At 34.2% G+C, this 22,251-nt stretch overlaps 1 protein-coding gene across 1 annotated transcript in view; it reads right to left on the bottom strand.

Moving 5' to 3' along the window:
- NAV3 (neuron navigator 3) overlaps positions 1 to 22,251 on the bottom strand; it is a 413,749-nt gene that overhangs the window by 230,884 nt on the left and 160,614 nt on the right. The window contains 3 exon segments of the mRNA XM_079142522.1: positions 5,008 to 6,034; positions 15,568 to 15,707; positions 18,797 to 18,865. Coding sequence (XP_078998648.1) covers positions 5,008 to 6,034; positions 15,568 to 15,707; positions 18,797 to 18,865 — 1,236 coding nt within the window.

Raw genomic sequence — 22,251 nt, 5'->3', positions numbered from 1 at the left:
GATGATTTCATGAATTGGAATAAAACTTGTTAGATGCCCATCATAAACTGAAAATATCCTAAGATAGGAACATACTGAACACCACTGTTGAGCCACACTGTAGGGTGCTGGTTGTTTACCCCATGATCCCACGGCTGCCTGGGAGCTATGTCTCTGTAGCCACTGCCCAACATGGAGAGCATCCTGCTGCATACACTATCCCAAGGAAAGAACAAAATTCAAAGTTTGAAGAGAAATTTTTACTGAGTGTGTTTCACTTACACATCATCATAAAGTAAAAAAGAAAAACAAAAAAACTCTACAAGTCAAACCATCATAAGGCAGGAACTGTCCATATATGATTTTCACTTTCAGAAGGTCCAAGTGCCTACCGCCTACCGTGTGAAGGGTGTTATTCTATGGTCTCTGGAGCGGGAACTGGGAGACTCACTGAAACTAGGGGAGAATTGGTGGTTACATGACTTGGACCAGGAGAGGTGAACAGAAAATGGGAAGGATGAGCACATGTTTTGAAAGGAGAGTTTACAGGACTCGCTGAAAGCTGAATGTAGGGGTAGGAGGGCATCGAAAGATAGAGACAAAATATGGATTTTTGTTTCCCAAAGCTTTTTCTTTAGTCTCCTATTTATGTGGACATGAGTCCTGACCCTTAGACTCCAGCAGTTTTAGTTACTGACCTCAGCATGGTACTTCACAAAAGAATAAATATTTTTTCCATCACGCCTGGATCCTAAAATTGCAGAACAGCAAATCTGGATGATGGCCTATCATTTTCCCTTCACTCATCCTGTATGTCTCACCTCTTACTTTAACTTTTCTGTGAGGCATCGATAGGCTGTACTCCCACCTAAGAATTTTTTAAAAACTCTTTCTTCTACACTAATTCTATACATTGCCTATACTTCTATATAAGCAATGAATTTATATCTTTAATTATGTTATCATCATTATCCCCAATGGACTGAGCTCCCAGAGGGCAGAGCAATTTTATTAATCTTTGCATCTCTATTACTCATTAGCTGCTGACTGAGAGCTACATAAGTGGAAAAGTACTGGGTGTCTAAAACTTTGGCAACTTCTTAAATACTTCCAATGAATACCTTAACACTTGAAAAAGGCAGCCTATTCCAATTTCAAACGACTCTAATTATTAAGAACTTCTTATATTGAACTTAAATCCTTTTCTCAATTCTCCACCTTTGATCTTAGTTATTTCTGTTCGTTTAGTGGATAAGGATAACAAATTCAAAACGACTTTTATCATTTTGTAAGGATAATTGAGTTCCAAAACATATGTAAAATTCTGTGCATTGGATGAGAAGTTAGTCTGTATGAATCTATTAACTGCCAGAATCCAACATTATATTTAGAGAACTCTAAATACTGAGTTTTCAAGAAAAGCATCAAGAAGCATGTATTACAGTCTAAGAAGGAATAACAACCTAGCATGACCAAGAAGTGGGCTAAGAAATGGAAAGAAAAATCACCATCAGCTATCAATCTTATCAGCATATAGGGGTTATTTAATTAGCTTTAAAAAGTAAGCATGTATATATGTTTAGACACACAAATTCACATATATGTATTTTAAACTCCTACTACTTAATAACAATTAAGAATTTCCCATTATAAATAAGGTCTGATTCAGAATTTTGCAAATGTAGTCAGATTTTCCCAGTACAAACCTCTTATTTCTCTACATGCAGAAAGAATTGATACACAGAAGAGGTCAAGTCCTAGACTGATTAAAAGGAATATTTTTGGAGTCAGATTTGGGTTCAAAGGTAAACTCCCATAATTATTGTGACTTAAAGAGAGTTATTATTTTGACTTAAAACTGTTTCTTCATGAAAAATGGGGATCCTTTCTCATAGGTTATGGTCAAGTTTAAATGAGCAGAATGTTGTACAGAGTTTCACTAGGTAAGCAATCAGCAAATGATAATACCATTATAAAACAATCAATTATCAGTATTACCTTATCAAATGATTAGCAACTACTGAAGAGCTTGACAGGTATTTTGCAGGAGGAATTCTTACCCAGGGTAGAAAGAGCAAGAGTGAGCAAGGACATCAGGGGTCACATCATCCAAATGTCATGACTTTATAATACAAATCTTTCATTGATCATTAAAAATCTTGAATATTAACCACTCTGCCTTAAGAGGATTTAATTTATCACTTATAAAATTATTCTGGCAAGAGACTTCAACCATTGTTTCATGTAGATTGTTTTCTTATTAGTCTTATTTTTACTTCATTATATTATTGCTAATAATATAATTAGCTATATTTCTGTCATTTACTCTGAATATGGTGCTCTGCTAGAAAGTTTTATGTAGGATTATTTTATTTATGCTATATAACAATTGACTAAGGTGGGCATTTTTATTAATCACAGACTCTGGGAGTTTGGGGAAGGCTGTTTGCTATGTGACAGATACTGTTAATACCCTGTATAAATATCAACTTCAAAGAGTTTATGAGGTAGATTCTATTATTATCATTCCCATTTTACAGATTAGGGACTTGAGTTTTATAATCTTTAACTATATTGTCCACAATCACATGATTGATCCTTGGTGGTTTTAAGATTCTAACCCAGGCAGCATGCTGTAGGGCCATTATCACAAACACCACAAGATGTCTGTACTCTTGGCTACTTGGATACATTATTTCCCTTTTGTAATCTTCATTTTAAAATAGGCAATCTAAAACTCAAAGTCGATAAAGAACTTGTCAAGTTCACACAGCAGATTCACACTTACACTTCTTAGGTCATGCTACTTTCTCCTCTAATACTGAAAACTTGTATTTTCAGTGAGATATAAACATATATACACATAAAATACATAAGCACTCAATGAAATATTCCTTAATAATAACAGAGAAAGTGATCTTATCATTTTGCAAAGGCATGCATGAAGCTGGAGGGTATTATAAGTGTAATAATCCAGACATAGAAAGACCAACAGTACAAGATCTCACCTACATGTGGAACCTAAAATAAATTTCATAGAAGTGGAGAATAGAATGGTAGGTTACCAAGGGGTGGGTGGTTTAGGGGTCGTTTTTGGAGATTCGCTGGTCTATGAATATGAAATTTCACTAAGAAGGACTAAATTAAAGGGCTCTATTGTACAAAATGGTGATTAAAGTTAATAAGGGAATATAGTTCTCCAAAATGCTAAGAGAATAGATTAAAAAGTTGTTCCCACCACAAAAAATGAAAACTATGTGAGAAAATGAAAATATCAATTAGCCATATTTAGTCATTCTATAGTGTGTATATGTATACTGAAAACATCATAAAATACAAGGTAAATATATACAAATTTAACTATGAATAAAAATTAAATTACAAAGGATTAGAGCTCTTATGTTGCTAAAGTCAGTAGCAATATAGAACTTATCTGAGATGTTAATAAGGATTAAACTTGTTAATAGATAAAAGTTAAATTTTCAAATGGAAACCATTTAATTTGTAACCACTAGATATTTTATCAGAATGAAAACACAACCAAAAGTCTGCTAAATTGGCAGATATAGATTTGTACTTTCCTGTGAGAAGCATTACAGAATATATTTGTGACACAAATGTGCTTTGTGTGACAAACTTAAGACTCCATGATTTTTTCTTATATTATTGAAATGTAGATTATGATTTTGATATCTATATTCTGCTCTGTCAGACAGGGCCCCTGGAATCTGAAAAGGCTCCAGACTCTTGTTATCCAAACACAAAGGCTTTAAACGAGTTATTGCTGCTGCAGACAGAACAGCAAGACTTGATGGAGGTATCCCAAGAGACTGGATGGAATAATTATAATTTTGTTTTGCTGAGTATATAAAGCTCTAGAGAAAAACAGGTTCTTCACTGAAGGAAAACAAATCATTATGATGATTTTTTAAAAAATAAGTTACACATTTAATAAATTTGATCAATTTTATAACTATGTAGTCTAGGCACTAGACTAATTATAGCGGTCCTGTTTCCTATTCATAAAATTTTCTTCCTATTTTTAAATTGCCAACCTGGCAAAAGGATAAAAAATAAAGTAGACACCATTCCTCCCTTAGTCAGCTCCTTATCAGCCAGGCAGTGAATAACAGAGACACAGCAGTGACTGACAGATTTCTAATAGATTGAAGCAAATCACAAAGCTGGCAAAGTGCACTACTTTTATGACTGTGTATCAGGATGCCTATATTTATATATAGCATAGATGGTATATCACCACATATAAAATGAAATACAAAATAGAATAAATGAATGTGATAACGAAGTACAAATATAATAATTACATAGTTAATTATTTTTACAAATAAATTTATGCCTCGTGTTAGAAATTATTATAAGATTTATTTTGGAAAAATGAATACTTATAAACTACATTTATGAACATTTAAAATAGTATATATATTAAATACTCTGTCTGTTAATATTCTCCCATTTCAAGGTAAACTCTTATTCGTTCTTGACACCTAAAGAAAATGAGACTAAGAGATGTTAAGTAAGTTGTCGAAGGTCAAGTAGCTGGCAAATGGTATAGCTGGGCCTTAAATCCACATCTATGTGCTTCCAGAGTCTGCCTCTTTAACCATCATGGTATACTTTCTCCCAAGGGTGACAATAAAAATATTTGTGATTGCCATAAAACTGAAATTATTCTAAGACTGCTCTCATAGTAGTAACACAGTAGTATAATACTGAACAGAGAAGAAAACCATGGCACCTGAGTTCTGTTTTCCTTTAACAACGAGCAGGTCAATTTTTGAAGGCCTTGAGTTCTGAGAGGCAGGGGTGGGGTGAAAGGAGAAAAAGTAGGACTAGATCATAATGGAAACTTATCCAGACTAAAATTCCATACTCAACTCTAAGCTTCTAGCTTCAAAATGAAATCTTATTCCAAAACGACTATCTAAGACGGTACTGCAGCAGACTCCTTGATGCCACGCACTCTGACTATGAAGATCTGTGAAAATGGAAGTACACTGGCCATCTTACCTGTAAATGAATGGAGCCACTGTGGCAGTGTTTGGGTGACTGTGTTGCTGCTGCTGAGGGAGATGGACAGCACCATTTCCTGTGCTCTGCCCACTGCTTGGCACCACTGGCACAGTACAGGAATTGGAAGGAGAAGCATGGCCAGCTTCTCTCCCTTCCAGAGGAGCAGGGCAGTTGGATGCACTTGCTTTCTCAGAGGTTACGGGCTTAGGCAAGGACTGGGAAGGGCTTCCCTTGGTAGTCCTGAATTTTTCAGACTCTTTGCTTGCTGCACTGCTAGGTGAAATGGTTTGCTTTGCTGTTGGAACCTTTGAGCCTGGTTTTGGAATCCCACTGGAAGATGGAATTAAGCTTTCCTTCTTGGCTGCTGTTGTCTTGCTGCCCTTTGGGATCAAGCTTGCAATTTTAGAGGTCTTTTTTGGAGCTGTCTCGGTCACCTGATCCTTCTCTTCCTTGATTGGTTTTTCAGTGCAAACTTTATTTTTGTCCCTGTTCTTTTCCTCTTTTTCCTTTGGCTGTAGCAAAGACTTTTTATTGCTGAGATTTTTGCTTCCAGCTTTTGGAGGGGCCAGCTTAGGTGACACTTTGGGACTGCTATTTGTTGAGCCACCACTATTCAAGCCACTGTTAAAACCTTCCATTTCACCAGATTCAGAAAAGGCATCGTCATCCTTCCCACCATCACTAGGTCCTGAACTTGAAGACTGTGGGGGACGTAAAGCAGTCCGGGCATTAACCAGCTTGAACTTTTCAAGCATGGATTTCTGACCCGAAGGAGCAGTTTTGACCCCTTCTGAGACAGGTGGCTTCAGTCTATCGGAGGATGGTGTGGGAGAGGTGGCTGGGCTCGGCTGCTTCACGGTCAGCATGGTAGAGGTGGCACTGTGCTTGACATTCATGGACTTGCTGCGCCAGGGCTTGCTGGCACTAGGAGAAGGGATGGCAGAGGCAGGGGGCTGGCCAGCAGTGCTGGGAGGCTGCATGTTACCATTTACACCTGAAGACGGTTGAGGGACTTTGGAGGAATCTGAAGATGGTTAAGAAAGAAAATAAAGAAAAGGCTGGTTAGTCTTGATCATTTATATCATGCCACTGTGCCTTAAATACAAGCATCTCACCTCTGAACTCAAAAGAGAAATGTTATGTGGCATTAATCACTTCTACAATGGGATTATTAAAAATCACATATCGCAAAAGCACAGTGTTTGAAAGACAGTGATTTTTTGGGTAGGGGATCATGTTTTTCCATTCTGACATTATTCTTATCAAATGAACTTTGTATCTGCAAATGAATCAAATAGTGTCCCTTCCCTATGCATCTCTCTATTTTTTTCCAACTACCACTATAGTTCATTGCCTTATAAAAGCATATTGTATAATGAATATTCAGAAATTGTTCAAAGCTACAGGGAGATAAGCTATTCTTATTAGATTAAACATGCTTATGAATCATAATCTGACTTTTTGCTAATTTATTTTTATTTGGACAAAGTAATCATTGATGTTTATGTTTTTATAGGTCAGATAGACTACTAATCAATCCATCTCTAGTTCTATCTTTATAGCCATGCTAGAAGGTATGTATTAATAGTATCATCCTCATTTAACAGATAAAATAACTGAGGCCGAGATACTAAATAACTTGTTCATGCTCATACAGCCTGAATTTGAACTCATTTCAGAGACTGTGCTCCTAAGAAGCATAGATACAGCCTTCTTGAGTGATCAGAACAACCTTGACATGAGGACAGAATACAAAGCCATGCTTTGGAAGCTGTAGGAAGACAAATCCTTTTGTTACACAGATACTGCACAGTGCTTAGTTCTGCTCAGAAATCACATTAGAATGTGAATTTTATATGAATGTTATAAGGCTGATTAATGCCTGATTAGTCATTTTTAAGAATAAAATATTAAAGATGGAATTTATCATACAGTATAGAAGAGGAACTGAGCTTTGAATTAAAAGATCTCAGTTCCAAAGTTAACATTTCTGAACTGTATAAATGTGGTTATTTAACTCCAGGTGCATCAACCAAGAGCCCCTCTCTTTTACAACCACTTTTTTGCAGGCAGTGAGGGATGATTAAATTACATACTTAATTTGGTTCTGTTAACTTAGTAGATATTGACAAGTGTATACAAAGCTTTTTTGGTAAAATATTCAAGATTTGGATTTTTATTGAATTTTATTCCATGCTCATAAGTGTAAAGTTGCTTTTATTTTTCAATGTTTTCTTCGAAGAAGTGAAAATACATGAAAAACAATACATCATCAAGCCAAGTGGAAACACATTCTAGTGTTACTTATTTTTCAAAAGAGGTAAAAACAAAGAAATTAGAGAAAAGAAGAGGTCAAATTGAATTTTTTAGTTTTATTTTCTTTAAATAAGTAGGTAAAAAAAGGAGAAGTAGATCCTTGCAATTATTATTAAGAATATTCTAGACAAATGTGTTTATATTAAGTTTTCTTATATATTGAATTTATATAACAATATTCACTTGTAATTCTTATTGTTTCTCTACAATTCCTTATTTAATCTGGCATCAACAAATAGTCATGCTAACCTTACAAGATTGTATCTATATATTTTTATTTTTGTAAATGAATTTCACTTATTTTTATTGCTACATTATAATGGGATTTGTTGTTGCATATTCATATCCTATATACTTAAGATTAAAATTAAGTTGTTCACACTGAGAAGTCAATGACAAATGCCAGGATTTTGACTGCTTGAATTCTTAATGTTTGCATATTTAAATCTTAAAACATATGATAATAAATTGATCTTTTGTAGTGTTCATGGGAAGTCTATAATTGTGTTCATGTGTAGCATATTTGTGGTAATTCATTAGGTTCATGTACAAAGGTGTACTGACTGATTCAATACAAACAAATACAACAAACTTCAAAACTTCAATTACTCAAATACATTCACTCTTTGTGAATGGATTTCAACATTTTCCTTATTATCTGTGTTATGAGAATTCCAAGTTTCTATCACCCACAGAACCCTCTTAGAGACTGATAACATTTCATCATGATTTGAATAGTTATTGGTTACCAGAGAGAGCACATGGACTACTTATGTATAGGAAAGTCTACCAAATATTTTTTTCAAATTAATTTCTCCTTTTTGGTCGGGCCTCAGATTTGAATTTAACTTTTCTGTAAAAGAAAAAAAAGTACCCCCACCCTTACTTCTGATCACCAGAGCATCCAGACTGGACAGGAGGTTCTTCTATGTTCTTCCATAGTTTATTATTTCCTGTTACAGTCATTATCTCTCTACTATAATTTCTTGTTACTTCTACTAAACTCTATTACATGAAAGTAAAGACCACGCCTGTATTATAGCTTTATACTATGCCCTATCACCTACTATATGTCAGGCACAGAACTTAGTATTTAACATATATTAACTCATTCAATTTTCCTCACAAGAGGATGAAGTTTTCATTATTCCTTCCATTTTATAAAGGAAAAAAACAGACACAAAGAATTTAAATAACATAACCAAAGTTACACAATTTGTGACAAAACAGAAGTAAACTTTGGATTCTAAATTAATCCTATCAAGTACTGTATTATACTATTTCTCAAATATAGAATGATAAGTCCAATAGTTTATCAATTATAATATTATCTCTTGAATATTGAAACATAAAAAATAGTAATTGTCAAGTTAATGGCTTTAATAGGATTATATCAAGTGAACTTGTTTCTCGGTGACTTATATTCAATTGAAAACTAGATTTTTTTTCCTGTAAACAAAATTCATTTTTCTAGTTCATTGTATTGTATAAATGTCCATGCATTTCACACAGTGATATCATTGTTTTACTGATTAATTTCAACATATATGCCTATATTTTTCTATTTTGGGCAGAGATATTAATCAATACTATCCATTTCTTACTACCTAATCTAAATACATGATCTTTTAGAGTTTACCAACTAACACTGTTCAAGACACTACAAGATACACTATAATCTTTTTGAAGGAAAGAAAACAGTCATAAAGAAAAATGGCATTGCATGGTGACAAAAATTAAGCATCAAATGAGTGGGATATGAGAAAGAAAATGCTAGGGAAGATCCAAGTTGCATGAGAACACAAAGGACTGTACAGGAAGATCAAGGCACACAATGTAAAGGAGATGTATTGGCTTTTAAAGCCAATACAATGAAATAGTGTTAGGAAACTACAGAAGTCTTCTTCTATTCATGTGCATGTAGAAATATGTACACACATATACAGGAATGTCAGATTGGAAGGAAACATGATCCCCCAAATCAAAGCCCACTGTGCTGGGACTATTTACAAAAGGACCATGATGACATCATATTGGATTTGTCTTTACTTTCTTACACTGATCTCAAAACTATTTGTGATAGTTTTTATTCTATAAGAACTATCCAGTACTATCTTGCACGGTGGTTCTCAAACTTTAATGTGCACATTAAATTATCTGAGGATCTCACCGAATGCATACTGTGATTCAGCAGATCTACAATGGGATCTCAGATTCTGTTTTTAAACAGGACTCCAGAAATACCAATGCTGTGGGTCACTTTTTTTTTTTTTTTTTCTCTGTAGAATGGCATTTTATTTAACAGACAGCATGGAGTTCATACATATCCATTATCAGTGCCTTGAAAATCAAACAACTTTAAAAGTTAGCAGCAGTTTCTGCAAGTACAAAAGTGGGTCACTTTTGAGTTTTTAGTAGGCAGGGTTGAACAGAATCATGGATTATGAAAATTGTTTCTTACCATAGTATCCAAGTTGGCTAAATTCATTCAATGTCCCATGGTTGTGCAGTATTAATAGTTTTCACTCTTTGAGCTTTCAGAACCTTGGCCAACCCTGAGTTCACCTGGATTTTTAATAGTTTGTGACAAAGAATCACTAAAATCAAGAAAGCTCATCAGGTTTTCCCAATATCCTTTTCTTTCCACTACTTTAGTCACAAATTTAGTGTGAATATACTGTGTCTGCAACTAAGTGAAGAAGTTGGGAGACTTATGCATGCATGCCTGGGAGCTTTGGTGGAGAAGAGAGAAAAGGGTAGAAAACAATCCAGTAAGGATGTTTTTTAAGTGGTTGATGGACAAGGGAAGTGGGAGAGGACGCAGCTCCCTTAGAAGAGAGAAAACAAGATGATGACATTAATTAGACAAACTGCTACAGAAGTTCAAGTTCAGAGGAAGAATTTCAACATCACTACACCCAAAAATGAGACAAGAAGGACTCCAAATTATCACATCCACATCCAACCCACAGTAATGGTCATAGCAACAGCCGTAAAATTGTTCTCAGATGAGTACACACATATAAGATTCTTTTCTACACTCAGCTCTAAATCTGTCCCCAGCTTGGCTCTGCAGGGCAGCAATGAGGTGTTTCAGGTTTCATTAAAAGAGCAAATCACGGGTCGTTGTACATTAGGAAGGCAGTGGAATGATAAGAGTCTCTCTGGACTCTTCACAATAAAGGGTGCACGACGACAGCAGAAATGGTGGCTTCTAGGGAGTAGATCAGCACAAAAGCTGGTCTCTGCCATTTATATGGTCAATAATAAGTATCCCAGGTCCAGTGATATATTTCTGAAGGTTGATAGATCAGCTTCTGACTAAGAATGAGTCTCAGATGGAGAAAAGAATGGATACCTAATGCACAAATTCGAATGCATTCCTATAAATGGACTTGTAGCTTGTATTTACATGACCTAACTGCTTACAGCTCTGCCTCTGTCCTTGGTCTCCACTTAGCAATTTTCTCTACTCCACCTCTTCTTCTTCATCTTCTTCCACCTTCACACCCACCATCACCAACTTCACGACAAACAACAGTACTTATTGAGTGATTGCATTATTCTAAGTATAAGCTTTTCATACATGGTGTCTTATTTAAAAGCATAATAATCTGCAATATGCTTTGGATTTATCTTGTTGGAAAGGAGGAAATGGAAACTTTGAAAAACAAAGTAACTTGTTACCCAGTCATATACATAGTAAAACTTTAAAAAGACAAAGAAAATCAGAATTGGAGCTCAGGCTTATCTGTCTCCAAGTTTGGAGGCTTTCAACCCTCTAGTCTTTCTAGACTTTGTTTGCTATTTACGCAGAAATTCTGCTGCCTTGATTTTCCAGAAAGCCACATGTTTGTTGCAAAGGTGAAGTTAATCAGTGACTCCTTGAATCATGTTCTCCTTCTTCCTCAGTGAAGAGGATGCAAAGGGAGAGACCATCAAATATGACATTCGGTGAACTATCCTAATACCTCTTCAACATCCTACTTCTACCCATTCCTCCCAGGTGATGTTAGGATATATGTTCATTCAGGCTGTAATTTCACAGAGTTAATATCTGATTATCTCATCTTGCAAATAAATAATATTCACTTGGGGACAAGATCAATCTAGTTCTAAGATGAATACACTGAGGCAATGCGGTACTTGTAACAGGGAGAGGTTAAAATAGGAACATTAGTCTATAGAAATCCAGTTGATAGATTAGATACAGTGACCAACAGTCCTATCAGCCTGAGAGAGACACAGGGAGCATCCTCAATCAATGAATTTCTCTTTATGACACTGAATGTGTTGCCTAGATGGAATAGAACTTGCATTTGACTCAGAAATCCTCAATGTGACAACAGCAATGATGATAATAGAACCGTTCTCTTTAAAGTATTCCCTGCAAAGCAGGTAAGGTGAGATGCAGAGGACCCCTGCTGAATATAGGACACCGCAAGCATCACAGATCACTGTGGAAAGAAGAAATGATTCAGCACAGCAGCTAAGGCAATGAATTTGCTAAGTAATTAACAAATCAAATATCACTTTGTTTCAAAGTAACATCCCAAAATGCCTCTTGGAAATGTTTAAAGAGTCGAAAAAGTAGCATTCAAATCTAAATAGGTCTTTTTACTAAGAGGGTCCTCTTTTGCCTCACCAACTACATGTGAATTTTTTAGCTGACAATGTGCAGCTGGAATTTCCATGACCCAGGCAAAACTCACATGAACACTAATAGATTCTATAGCATTGAATTAAAATGTTTCTAAATCCATGGCATCAATCCTACAAATTCTACATTAGTGTAAAAGAAAATAGTGGCTTCCATACCAGAAGAAGCTTCATTAACCCAGGGGAAGGGAAAGAAGCCCTCCTCCTTAGCAGCTGTACAGGTTCAATGTTAAGAATCACTTGGGAGAAACTGTGAAGAATGGTAGTATTCTCTCTGGCAATGGTGGCACGTTCCTTAGCAACATGAAAAGCACCTCTCTTCTAAGGAACTCCACCAAACAACACATGTTCATAGATTATAATTCAGAAATTGGGTTCTAAATACAACCAGGGATATTTACGTTCCTAATAATAGTAAATCATTTGACTTTTTCCTTTTGAGCATACATTTTTTGTAGAATTAAAATAATTTCTAAAGGTTGTTTCAGGCATATGGAGTGTATGTCCAAATGAACCAAGGAATGGTTTTCACAAGATTTAAATTCCAGAGAGTAGGTATTTGGATTTCTTTAGAGCATGTATCTATCTAGAGGACTCGTAGAGAACATGAATAAATGCGGGTGTCAGAATGTATTGTTCATTGTCAGTTTCTGAATGGCAGATCATCAGGAGAAGAAACTGAGGGACTCTCAAAAGAAAACCTTTACAAAATATGCTATCATCATTTCAACATTTGTTCTGAGAAATTGGTTCCCACATTCCCCTTCAATAGAATGGTGACACGGCAAGGTAGTCTATTGTAACATTTCTATTTTGGCCTTCCCTGCAAGTGACAATATATGACAATGTGCACTGATATTTTAATTCATTTGGTGAAATGGTAAAATGAGCACATTTTTAGAATTGCCTTATTATGAAAATGATATTAGATGTATCTTTTGAAGTGCAGTTTGTGATTCATCTAATGATTTCCTTCCATTAGATGTCACCCACTTGCAAATAAGCTAGTTTATTTTTTTGTAAATCATACAAATGAGAAACTTGTGCTTTTAACAGCTTGTTTTTCTTAAATAGAAAGCAAATTTTTTTTTAATTGGGATTAAACCCTTACTATCCCTCACAAATTCTAGAGTTCTGAATTGATTTATAGAACTCATCACCCAAGCTTGCTAAAGAAAGTAGAAAGTATATTTCTATACTTCAAAGCACTCAGAGATCACATTACAGGTGATATGATTAATTCTTCAGATAAAATATCTTAATTTACTAAACTTAAATGTTCCAATTTCTAGTAAGCAAGGAGGAATAAAGATTAGAATATTCAAGTTAGTACTTTCTGAATTCTGTTATTATAATACTGTATCCTTTGAAAATTCTTTTTCAACTTTCACCTTTCTTGGCCATACCCAAGATATATAAGCAAACTATTTTTGTGACAAAGGTCAACTTACTACCAGATAGAAACTTTGTTTTTAATTTATCTTTTAAATAGATACATGATATGTTATATTTTTGTATGTTATGCTACAACTACCAATCTTCACGTCAACAAGCTTAAATCAAACATCTAACAAAAAAGTATTATTTGAACACATGATAATTATTTATTATTTTTCATGTAATATTTATGGTTGTTTTGTTATTATAATTTAAAATGACAAAATATAAAAGCATGATATAATCTATTAGGAAGCAATGATATTAGATCTGTTGACGTAAAGTAATCACATTTAATAGGAATGTCATGTTACATCTAAAAAAAACCCTCAGTTGTATTATATCACATGACATGATTTAAAAAGTTATTGGTAGTTTATAGGCATGTAATGCTTACACTTGATATATTATAAATACCTGAATGCAAGATCATACACTTTATTTAAATGTTTCAGATTTTCAGTTATTTAGAACTAAAATTAATGGTTAATGCACCAAAAATCTCTTGTCTTTTGTTGTAAATATTTATCTAGAGAATTTGCTTTATGTGATGAAAGACCACATATCATATGATGTCTGCCTCCACCTTGTGGTTATTATAAATATTGCTACATTCCTATTTTGCTCTACTCCTGGACATACATGAGATTGAGTGGTCATAGAAAATATTAATGATGGTCTATCTCTGGATTTTTACCATAAAGTATAGTATCAGGTTGTTTAAGTGGACACCTTAGCAGTCCAATAAGCATATCCACATCTTTATTTGTAAGATTGTTAGCTTCTCCTAGAAATTCAAGATTCTAGTACTTCTTGTATATGTTAAGGACACTTTCTAGGAAGGTCTTAGAATGAGGAAATGTTTTCTCCTTTCTCAGCCAGAAAATTGTGATTCTTCTGTAATATTTCTCAGAATGTAATGTGTCTTAAAGACAAGCCCCAAACTTCCATGCTTTTTTTTCTTTTTCTTTTTTTTCCATTTGACTCAACATCAGGAGACACTGCTTGGGCCCAGTTCTGCTTTAGTTCAAGGATGAGATTTTCACAAAAGAGAATCTGAAACATAGATCCTACTATCAATTTTCATCTGAATAAGAGAAAACGATTTACCTATCTGAAAGAATTTGTAATTTTTTAAAACAGTGCAAAAGAGTTGCTATTTGGTTGAATTATTCAAAGCAAATTTGCCATATGTTCTTCTAATTAAACGTGCTTCACTTTTTAATTTTATGTATAGCTCCATGTAGGACCCAACACCAAAAAGAGAAGTTTAAAGTTCCATTGGTTTAAAAACACTGTTCCACAGTCCAGCAGAACATCCTGGTAACTCCAGCAGTCACTCATATTACAACAGTACAGGTTCCCAATTTCCTCCTGATTCAGAGGGAACCTATCTCTATCAAAACACTGTCACTCCCTCCTCCACAGTGACAGTATCCAGCCAACATTTCTTTAAATGCACACATTGCACATCACAGAGAACTGGGTAGCATATCAATGATTTATAAATAATCTTTATTTAAGTCTGAATAAGAGAAAGCCTATTATTATTATTTATAATCTGTATCCACCCAGATAAATGCCTTTAACAAAGACTTCCACTAATTGTCATTTTTTTCTTGAAGATTTTGTGAGGTGATAATTCAAAAAACAATAAACACAAATAATATGGGGAAAACTGAGGTAATTTTATTCTGCTGCTTTCAAAGGTACAGACCTATCATAATTATAACTCAATAAATAAGATGCTCAAACTTTAACTGCCCACTTATGGCACTTTGATTAACTGAAACTAAAAATTTGAATAAAATATAGCTTTACAATTTCAGGATAAATTTTCATAGAACATGAAAGGCCTAAGAAATGGGATTTATATGCATATGGGAGGAACTATTTTTGTGAAACAGATTTGATGCTTGAATATATAATTAACCACTTTAAAATGAACGAGTTCATTTCCATATGTTCTTCGGATAGGAAAAGCCCTGAAGGAAACTGGAATTCAGGAGGAATAGTTCTAGTTAGGAAATATAAGGTAACTCCACTGATAACACTTCCATCCCAATGGCTGCATTACTCCTCAAATGTTAAATGTAGAGGGCATGTTAGACTTGGACCATGACCATGGACCAGATGAACACTTACCTTTTTCATTTCCATTTGCATAATTTGGAGGCTTGTTTTTGTCAATGCTGTTAAAGCTCTGACTTCTCCTATTTAAGTTGGAGGCTCCCTGGACTTTGCTGCTGCTGCCTGCAGCTGGCACCCTAGAGGGTCCTGGAAGCCTGAAAGAGCATAAGAAAAATTACATCACAACTGGCATTTCAAAAAACAAGGAGCATGGGATTCTAAGCAGGGAAGAGTTAATGGGAAAAAACTATAATACAGGATTTTCTAAAATCTAGTTTGCAGAAAATGGTGGTTTAAGGGGCAAATGGCTAAAATAAAGTTACAAATTATCAGATAAATCTTGTTTTACTTTTCAATTAGTATGCCCCCCAAAAGACCAGTAATAATGTAGAAAAGTTAAAATAAGGTGACCTTTCACTAAAATAGTCAAACTTACTCCATGCTTGATGAATAAAAATTTGCTTTACAAGTTCTTATTTATAGGAAAAGCAAGGGAAATGACAACACTTAACTTTTAGACTGTCAGCATATTAATCAGCTATTTGCAGCTGTTTAACTTATTCTTTTCAATACATGTGGTATTCGTTTATCTCAGGTAGCTGTATCCCAAGTCTTGTAAATTAGTAAGAAGAGCAAATTTGCTGTACAAATGGCAAACAGGAAATATTTATTGAATATCTAAACTAGTTAGCTATGCTATTTTAAATATGGTGCCAGGACCAAGATCATGGGTTCAATTGTATTTGTCTGGGCTACCTCACAAAAATGGCTTTCATTCTCTTGTCAAAAATATACAACTAGAGTGTATATGATCTTACAAGTGTGGCCACCTGATCAAACAGGAAATGTGACCAAGAAGGATTCAGGTCTCAGAAGAAAATAGACTTCAGGAGAATGATAGCTCAGAATGTAGCTATATGATAGCAGTTTGAGCTACTCTTTGTACATGAAAAACAAGATGTGAGGAAATCTACATAGTGCATCTTATAATCAGAGGCACTTTGACAAGAGGTTGCGATCTACCTGTTGTATTTGGACTATAATTAAATATAAGGTGGGATAATTTATTTCACTGTTTTCCCCCTTTAGAACTCCCATTCTTGATTATTTCACAATCCGTACCCTAATTTTTATTTTATATTACCAACATGTATTTCATATGAGTGATAAATTCAATCCGTATAAATTAAAAACTAGAAATCAAGAATTAGTATTAGCACTCTAAAGTCTATTTAGAAAACATGTTATTGAAGACTTTCAAATCTGCTTGTATTTGCTGCCACCATGTGAACATGACTGTGTACTACTAGAGTCCTCCTGGAAAAGAAAAAGACAGAACTATCCAGGATCTATTCCAAAAATTTTAATAGTTTTCTTTTATAAAATTTTTAACATAATGGAGTATTTCTATCTATTATCTATCAAATTTCACAATCCAGTTGTTAAACAATATTTAAATTTTAATTGACCTTTATAATACTATTTTATTTCCATAGATTATTTAAGCAATAAATAAAATAAATACTTTCATAATAGTAACAGGTACTGCAAAATAGAATGAACATTGGGAAAACACAAATAGTAGCTTTAAAAAGTGTTGGCTTCTTGGACTAGTTAATGGTTTCAAATTTTTAAGTGTGTTTTACAGTTTGAATACAAATGATAAATAAATATTCCCTTCAGCTATTTTGCTAATCAGAAGCTGTGTACAGATTAGAATCTTTCCAAATGATTCTGACATTTAACTTTTGCTCAAATAGATCTACAAGGGTTTGTAAGTGTAGCACACTAACCACAGACATGAGGAGTACCAGTGACTGAACTCTGCAGATGGGACTCAACTAATTAATTTGGCCAAATGTCCCAATCATAATAAATTTGCAAACAAGCCTTGTAGATATAACCACAGACTTAGAAAGCCCACTCCAATCTTACATGTGTAAACAGCTTTAGTCACAAAACTTGCCCTTCTTTCAATGAAACTTGACCCATTTTTAGAAAGCAATTAAAATGCATCTTAATCTTTACTGTGACCCATGAAGCCAAGTGATTTTCAGTCCTCAGAAGAACGAATTAAAACAAATTAAAAAGTACATTTGCTCTTCTCATTATCCTAATTTGACAGGCAGCTGGGGTCTCTGGATCATTCATCAAAGTAATAAAAAGGGAAATGAGATGAAGAAAAAAGGGGAAAAAAAAGAGAGTATGTGAAAGAGACATGTTCTATTAAAACAAAGTACTTAAAATACATCTTACATGCCCAAGTATTAGAGAGGGTAATAAAAATGCCCATTGTACATGGCAGGTCACTGGTTTTTTACACATTGCAGTTTATACATTCATTGTAAGTTTAATTAATTACTTCTTAGAATTTGTCCCTCCAGAATCATTTTAACTACTGTGGAAAAGGACACAGAAAACCAAGGCAAAGGGGAAAGCACCTACCTCAGGTCAAGGCATCAGAGGTCCATGAGGTCAAGTATTGCATAATAGGATTTGGTAATGAAGCAGGGGCTAATATATCACCACTGGACACTTCCCCAGGGAGTGAGGAGGTGCACAGACTCTTATAATACTCAGAGATGCAAAATGTTTTTGCTATGGCTTGACTCAGCAGCTTCATTCTACCATCACACCGTCAGCAATGTAACATTTTTTTAAAGCAAACTCATCCAACACATTTTTATATAGCATTATTTTCCAAACAGTACATATTACACTGTCATTTATTATTATGTGTCTCTAAAACACACACATCATAAAGAAGCAGAAATTTAAACTATTATGGATAGAGGAACAATCTAGGCTGACCTAGTGCCAACTTCCCCACCCAAATCTGCCAGTGTTTCTCAATTCTGCTTCAAAATGTGCAATAATTAATATACACCATCTCAACAAGCAATTGCAATCTTGTAAAATTTCCAGATTTTGTCATCTGGAAAGAATCATAGGGGCTTTCAAAGTAATTATTTTTTTGACTTGCTTAAGTCTAGAACCTAAACTTCATCCCAGTTTATGGTACTGTGTATAACTAAAATGAAATAAAAGAAGCCAAACCCATTTAATCATCTAACAACACATGCTTGCTCCTGAGACTGTAGGTTCATCCATGTAGAATAACTCAGTGCTCTAAACTTTTCATTTGGAATTGTGTGTTTAAAAAATTTACAGTGATAGGACAAAATATCACTGGGTATTTACTCAAATATCACTAACAAGCAATAAATTAGAGATATTAACTGACCTAGTAGGCTTTTTTTGACTGGTTGCAATTCCACTGTGATTAGACTGAGTTGCATATCTGGCTGTCAGACTGTATGAGGAGAAACAGAGAAATTGAATTAAAGAGATTCTTTGAACATGGAAAGAAAGCACAAACTTACAAGAAAACTATGAGTTAATGAAATGCAATTGGAACACATATAAACATGTATAAAGAATAACTTAATCAGAAAATTATGGTAATGCAACATAACCACCATGACCTTTGACTATGAATGCACCATGAAATAATGCAGTACAGCCCTGGTAATAAAATGTGGCATTATTAACTTTAAAATTATGATTGTGTGATAGTATTAATATTCTTAATAGTATTATTGCATCCTATTAAAAATTCAACCTTTGTAAATGACTGTGAAACTTCAGGGAGACCTAAATTTCAATTGTATGATAGAAAGATCTCTTTCCCAAGAAGGTTAAAATATGTATGAAATGAGAATCATTAATTTCTCTTCTAATTTACCCTTTTAAATAAATATTTTGAAGTCCAAGCAGGTTTGTGTGTAATAAGTTATTGTTTCTACTGGACAGAAATTTTTAAAGGATATGTACAATAAAAGATTTTTTCTGTAACGAAGGGCCTGCCCATAAGTTGAAATTTAAATGGATTTAAATTCTTGAAAAACAAGCTTACCAAATAACTGGTAATAACTTGTGGGGATCTTGAGTTGCCTTTCTTAATGCTTTTTTAAATCAAAATCTTTGTTCAAAGACATATAAGAAAGCATTACTTAAAGCAAGTTTGGAAGAATAACACTTTATAAAACAAATGCAAATCCATACATTAAGTTAAACTGTCTCTTAGTTACTAAGATTTGAGGAATTAGTGTCCAAGGAAACAGGACCAACACGGGGGTGTTAGAATCAGGGTGGCAACGGTCACATTAAGCCTTACTGCAATTGATCCAGTTGCTTTGTTGCCCACAGTGAGCATTTTAGTAAAGAAAAAGATGGCTCTGGATAATGATCTGTTTCCCAAATTAACACAGTCCTCTGAGCTAGTCTGGTGGGAACATCAAGGTCCTTCCTCGTGGAGGAAGTCGTCAGGTCCACAGAACATTTATTTTTTACATTTGTCATTTATATACATAGTTATTTGCAAATAAAACATTCTATATTTTAAACACACTGGGACATACAAGACAACTGATTACAATTGGCCAACCTATCTCAGTAATAGTAATATCAGAGTAAGTGAAAAGTGAAAAATAAGCTGTCTCAATGCAATGAGATACTACTTTAAAATTTAAAGTTAAAAGGATCCAGAGGAAGGAGAAATTGTTTGTGAACTTCTCAGTTAACTTGTCAGTCCAAGTACAAGAGAACTACCTCGAGTTTAATCACTACTTCTTTTCTTATACTCTCCAATTTGAAGACAAATATAAGCAATAAAGACAATAATGAAACAATGTACTTTCTTCCAGGGAACTGAAACTACCTCACTGATTTTGCTCTATGTTTTCAAGGAAATACTATAATAATTCCCAGTACATAACTGGAAATAAATCAAAAACAAAGTCCAAAGAGGTTAAGTGATTTACCCCAAATCATTTTAGTTTTATTGCCAATGTGTATTTTCTGATTTCTAATGAAAGAATATAGTATTGGCTGTCTGTTTTTTTTAAACAAGTCCCTCACTTTAGTTCCTTGAAATTTAGCTGCTTCCCTGCTTCTCTTGCATTTTTGAAGCTGTCACCATGAAGAACACCAGAGTTTTCCCAGTTTTCACTGTATTATGGTGTTTGAGTTTGACCACACTGATCCTTTTATTGTTCAAATCTCTCCCTTTCATAGACGGTCAAGCTCACTTGATTCATTTATCACCATTCTTGTCCTTTCTTCCTTCAACAAATCTTCATTTCTCAACTCTTTTTCCCCAGAAAGGGTATTCCTTCTTTCCTCAAACACTTTTATACATTCTTTCACTTAGTAATTCATTTCCTACTAAGATCTGAACTAAAATGCTACCCTTTAGCATTAACCTCTCTACACACACCCAGCCATGGATATCAGCTGCATAAAAGACTTGTTCATAATCTTTAAACTCACACCTAATCACCACTTACTTTCTTTTACCTATTCTGTTCCTTCCATTAATAACTTTATTTCTATTCACAGAACCAAAATTTCCTCAGTGACATGGTCTTAAAATCTCAAGAATTGACTTGTGTCTTTTCCTGTTCAATTATTACAGATGAGCAATCAGTAAATCAGTATCTAGTCATGCTGTTGGGAACTCTACAAATTCTTTTGCATCTTCGTTCTCCTTCCAGGTTTTTCACACTAACTCAAGCTTTCAACACTTTCTACAATGTTTCTTGAATAGAGGAGTTCAATTGTTTACTGCTTACCAAACTCATTATCTAGAATGGACAATTAGGATCAGAAAGGACCACAAAATGTATCTAGTCTTGTCTGAAGTTATAGGTGAAGGAAGAAAAGTGCAAAGAGATAAGCAGTAAATTTCCTAAAACATACAGATGATTAGTGGCAATGAAAAGTAGATTCTAGCATTCAAGGAGCTCTGCAATGCATCTCTACATTTGCACCCCGTGTTCTACCTTTGTCACCTGAGGCATTTTATAGTCAAGACTAGTTCCTAACCATCACCCATACATTAATTGTGCTTCTCTACTTTGGGCTGCCTTTACTCTTGCTGTCATTCCCATGGGAATACTTCCTACCTGTGTCCATCATACCAAATTCTTCTGAAGGACCACTGTAAATGACACCAAGTCCACCTAACACTTCATCATTTCCTAGACACACATTAAATCTTTGCACTTTTTTACCTTCTCATGTAATTAAAATATAATTTTAGTTATTTAAAATTGTAAACACAACACAGTTTCTTCAAGGTAATCTCTTCACTTGAGTTATTGCAGAGGATAAAAGAGTTTATCAAAAACGTTCCCACAAAATACACTTGAGATATATTCAACTGGATGAAAAGAGACTGAAAGTTTTGTGATACTTCCTAGGAAATAAAATTCCTGGTATTTTCTTAATTTAATAAGATGTGCCAAGACTATCATAGATATTGAGAGCTTGCCTACTTTCTCTTATTAAAGAGACAAAACACATCTGCATATTTGTGAGGTTCTCCATGGACTCTATATTTCAAATGGTCAAAAAGAAAACAAAACCTTTTGAATACTCCTTATTCTTTTTATTCTGCTTTGTTTTTCTTTTAACATTCACACCAAAAATATGTTAATTTTTTTAATCAAATACTGTCTATCTCTGCTCACCATGAAAGTCTCTCCAGGGTAGGAATTTTACCTTCTTGTTCATTGCTGTCTGATATTTAAAGTAGGTACTCCAATAAATTTCTTGAGTGAAAAAAAATAAAATAAAATAGACAAAACAGTACATTTTGAAAAAAATATGACATATCATCAAACCAATTGCATAATT

The sequence above is a fragment of the Sciurus vulgaris genome (assembly GCF_902686455.1).
Source record: "Sciurus vulgaris genome assembly, chromosome: 5".
Classification (NCBI taxonomy): Eukaryota; Metazoa; Chordata; class Mammalia; order Rodentia; family Sciuridae; genus Sciurus; species Sciurus vulgaris.
Note: the sequence above shows the minus strand (reverse complement) of the source record. Positions and strands in the feature narration are given on the sequence as shown.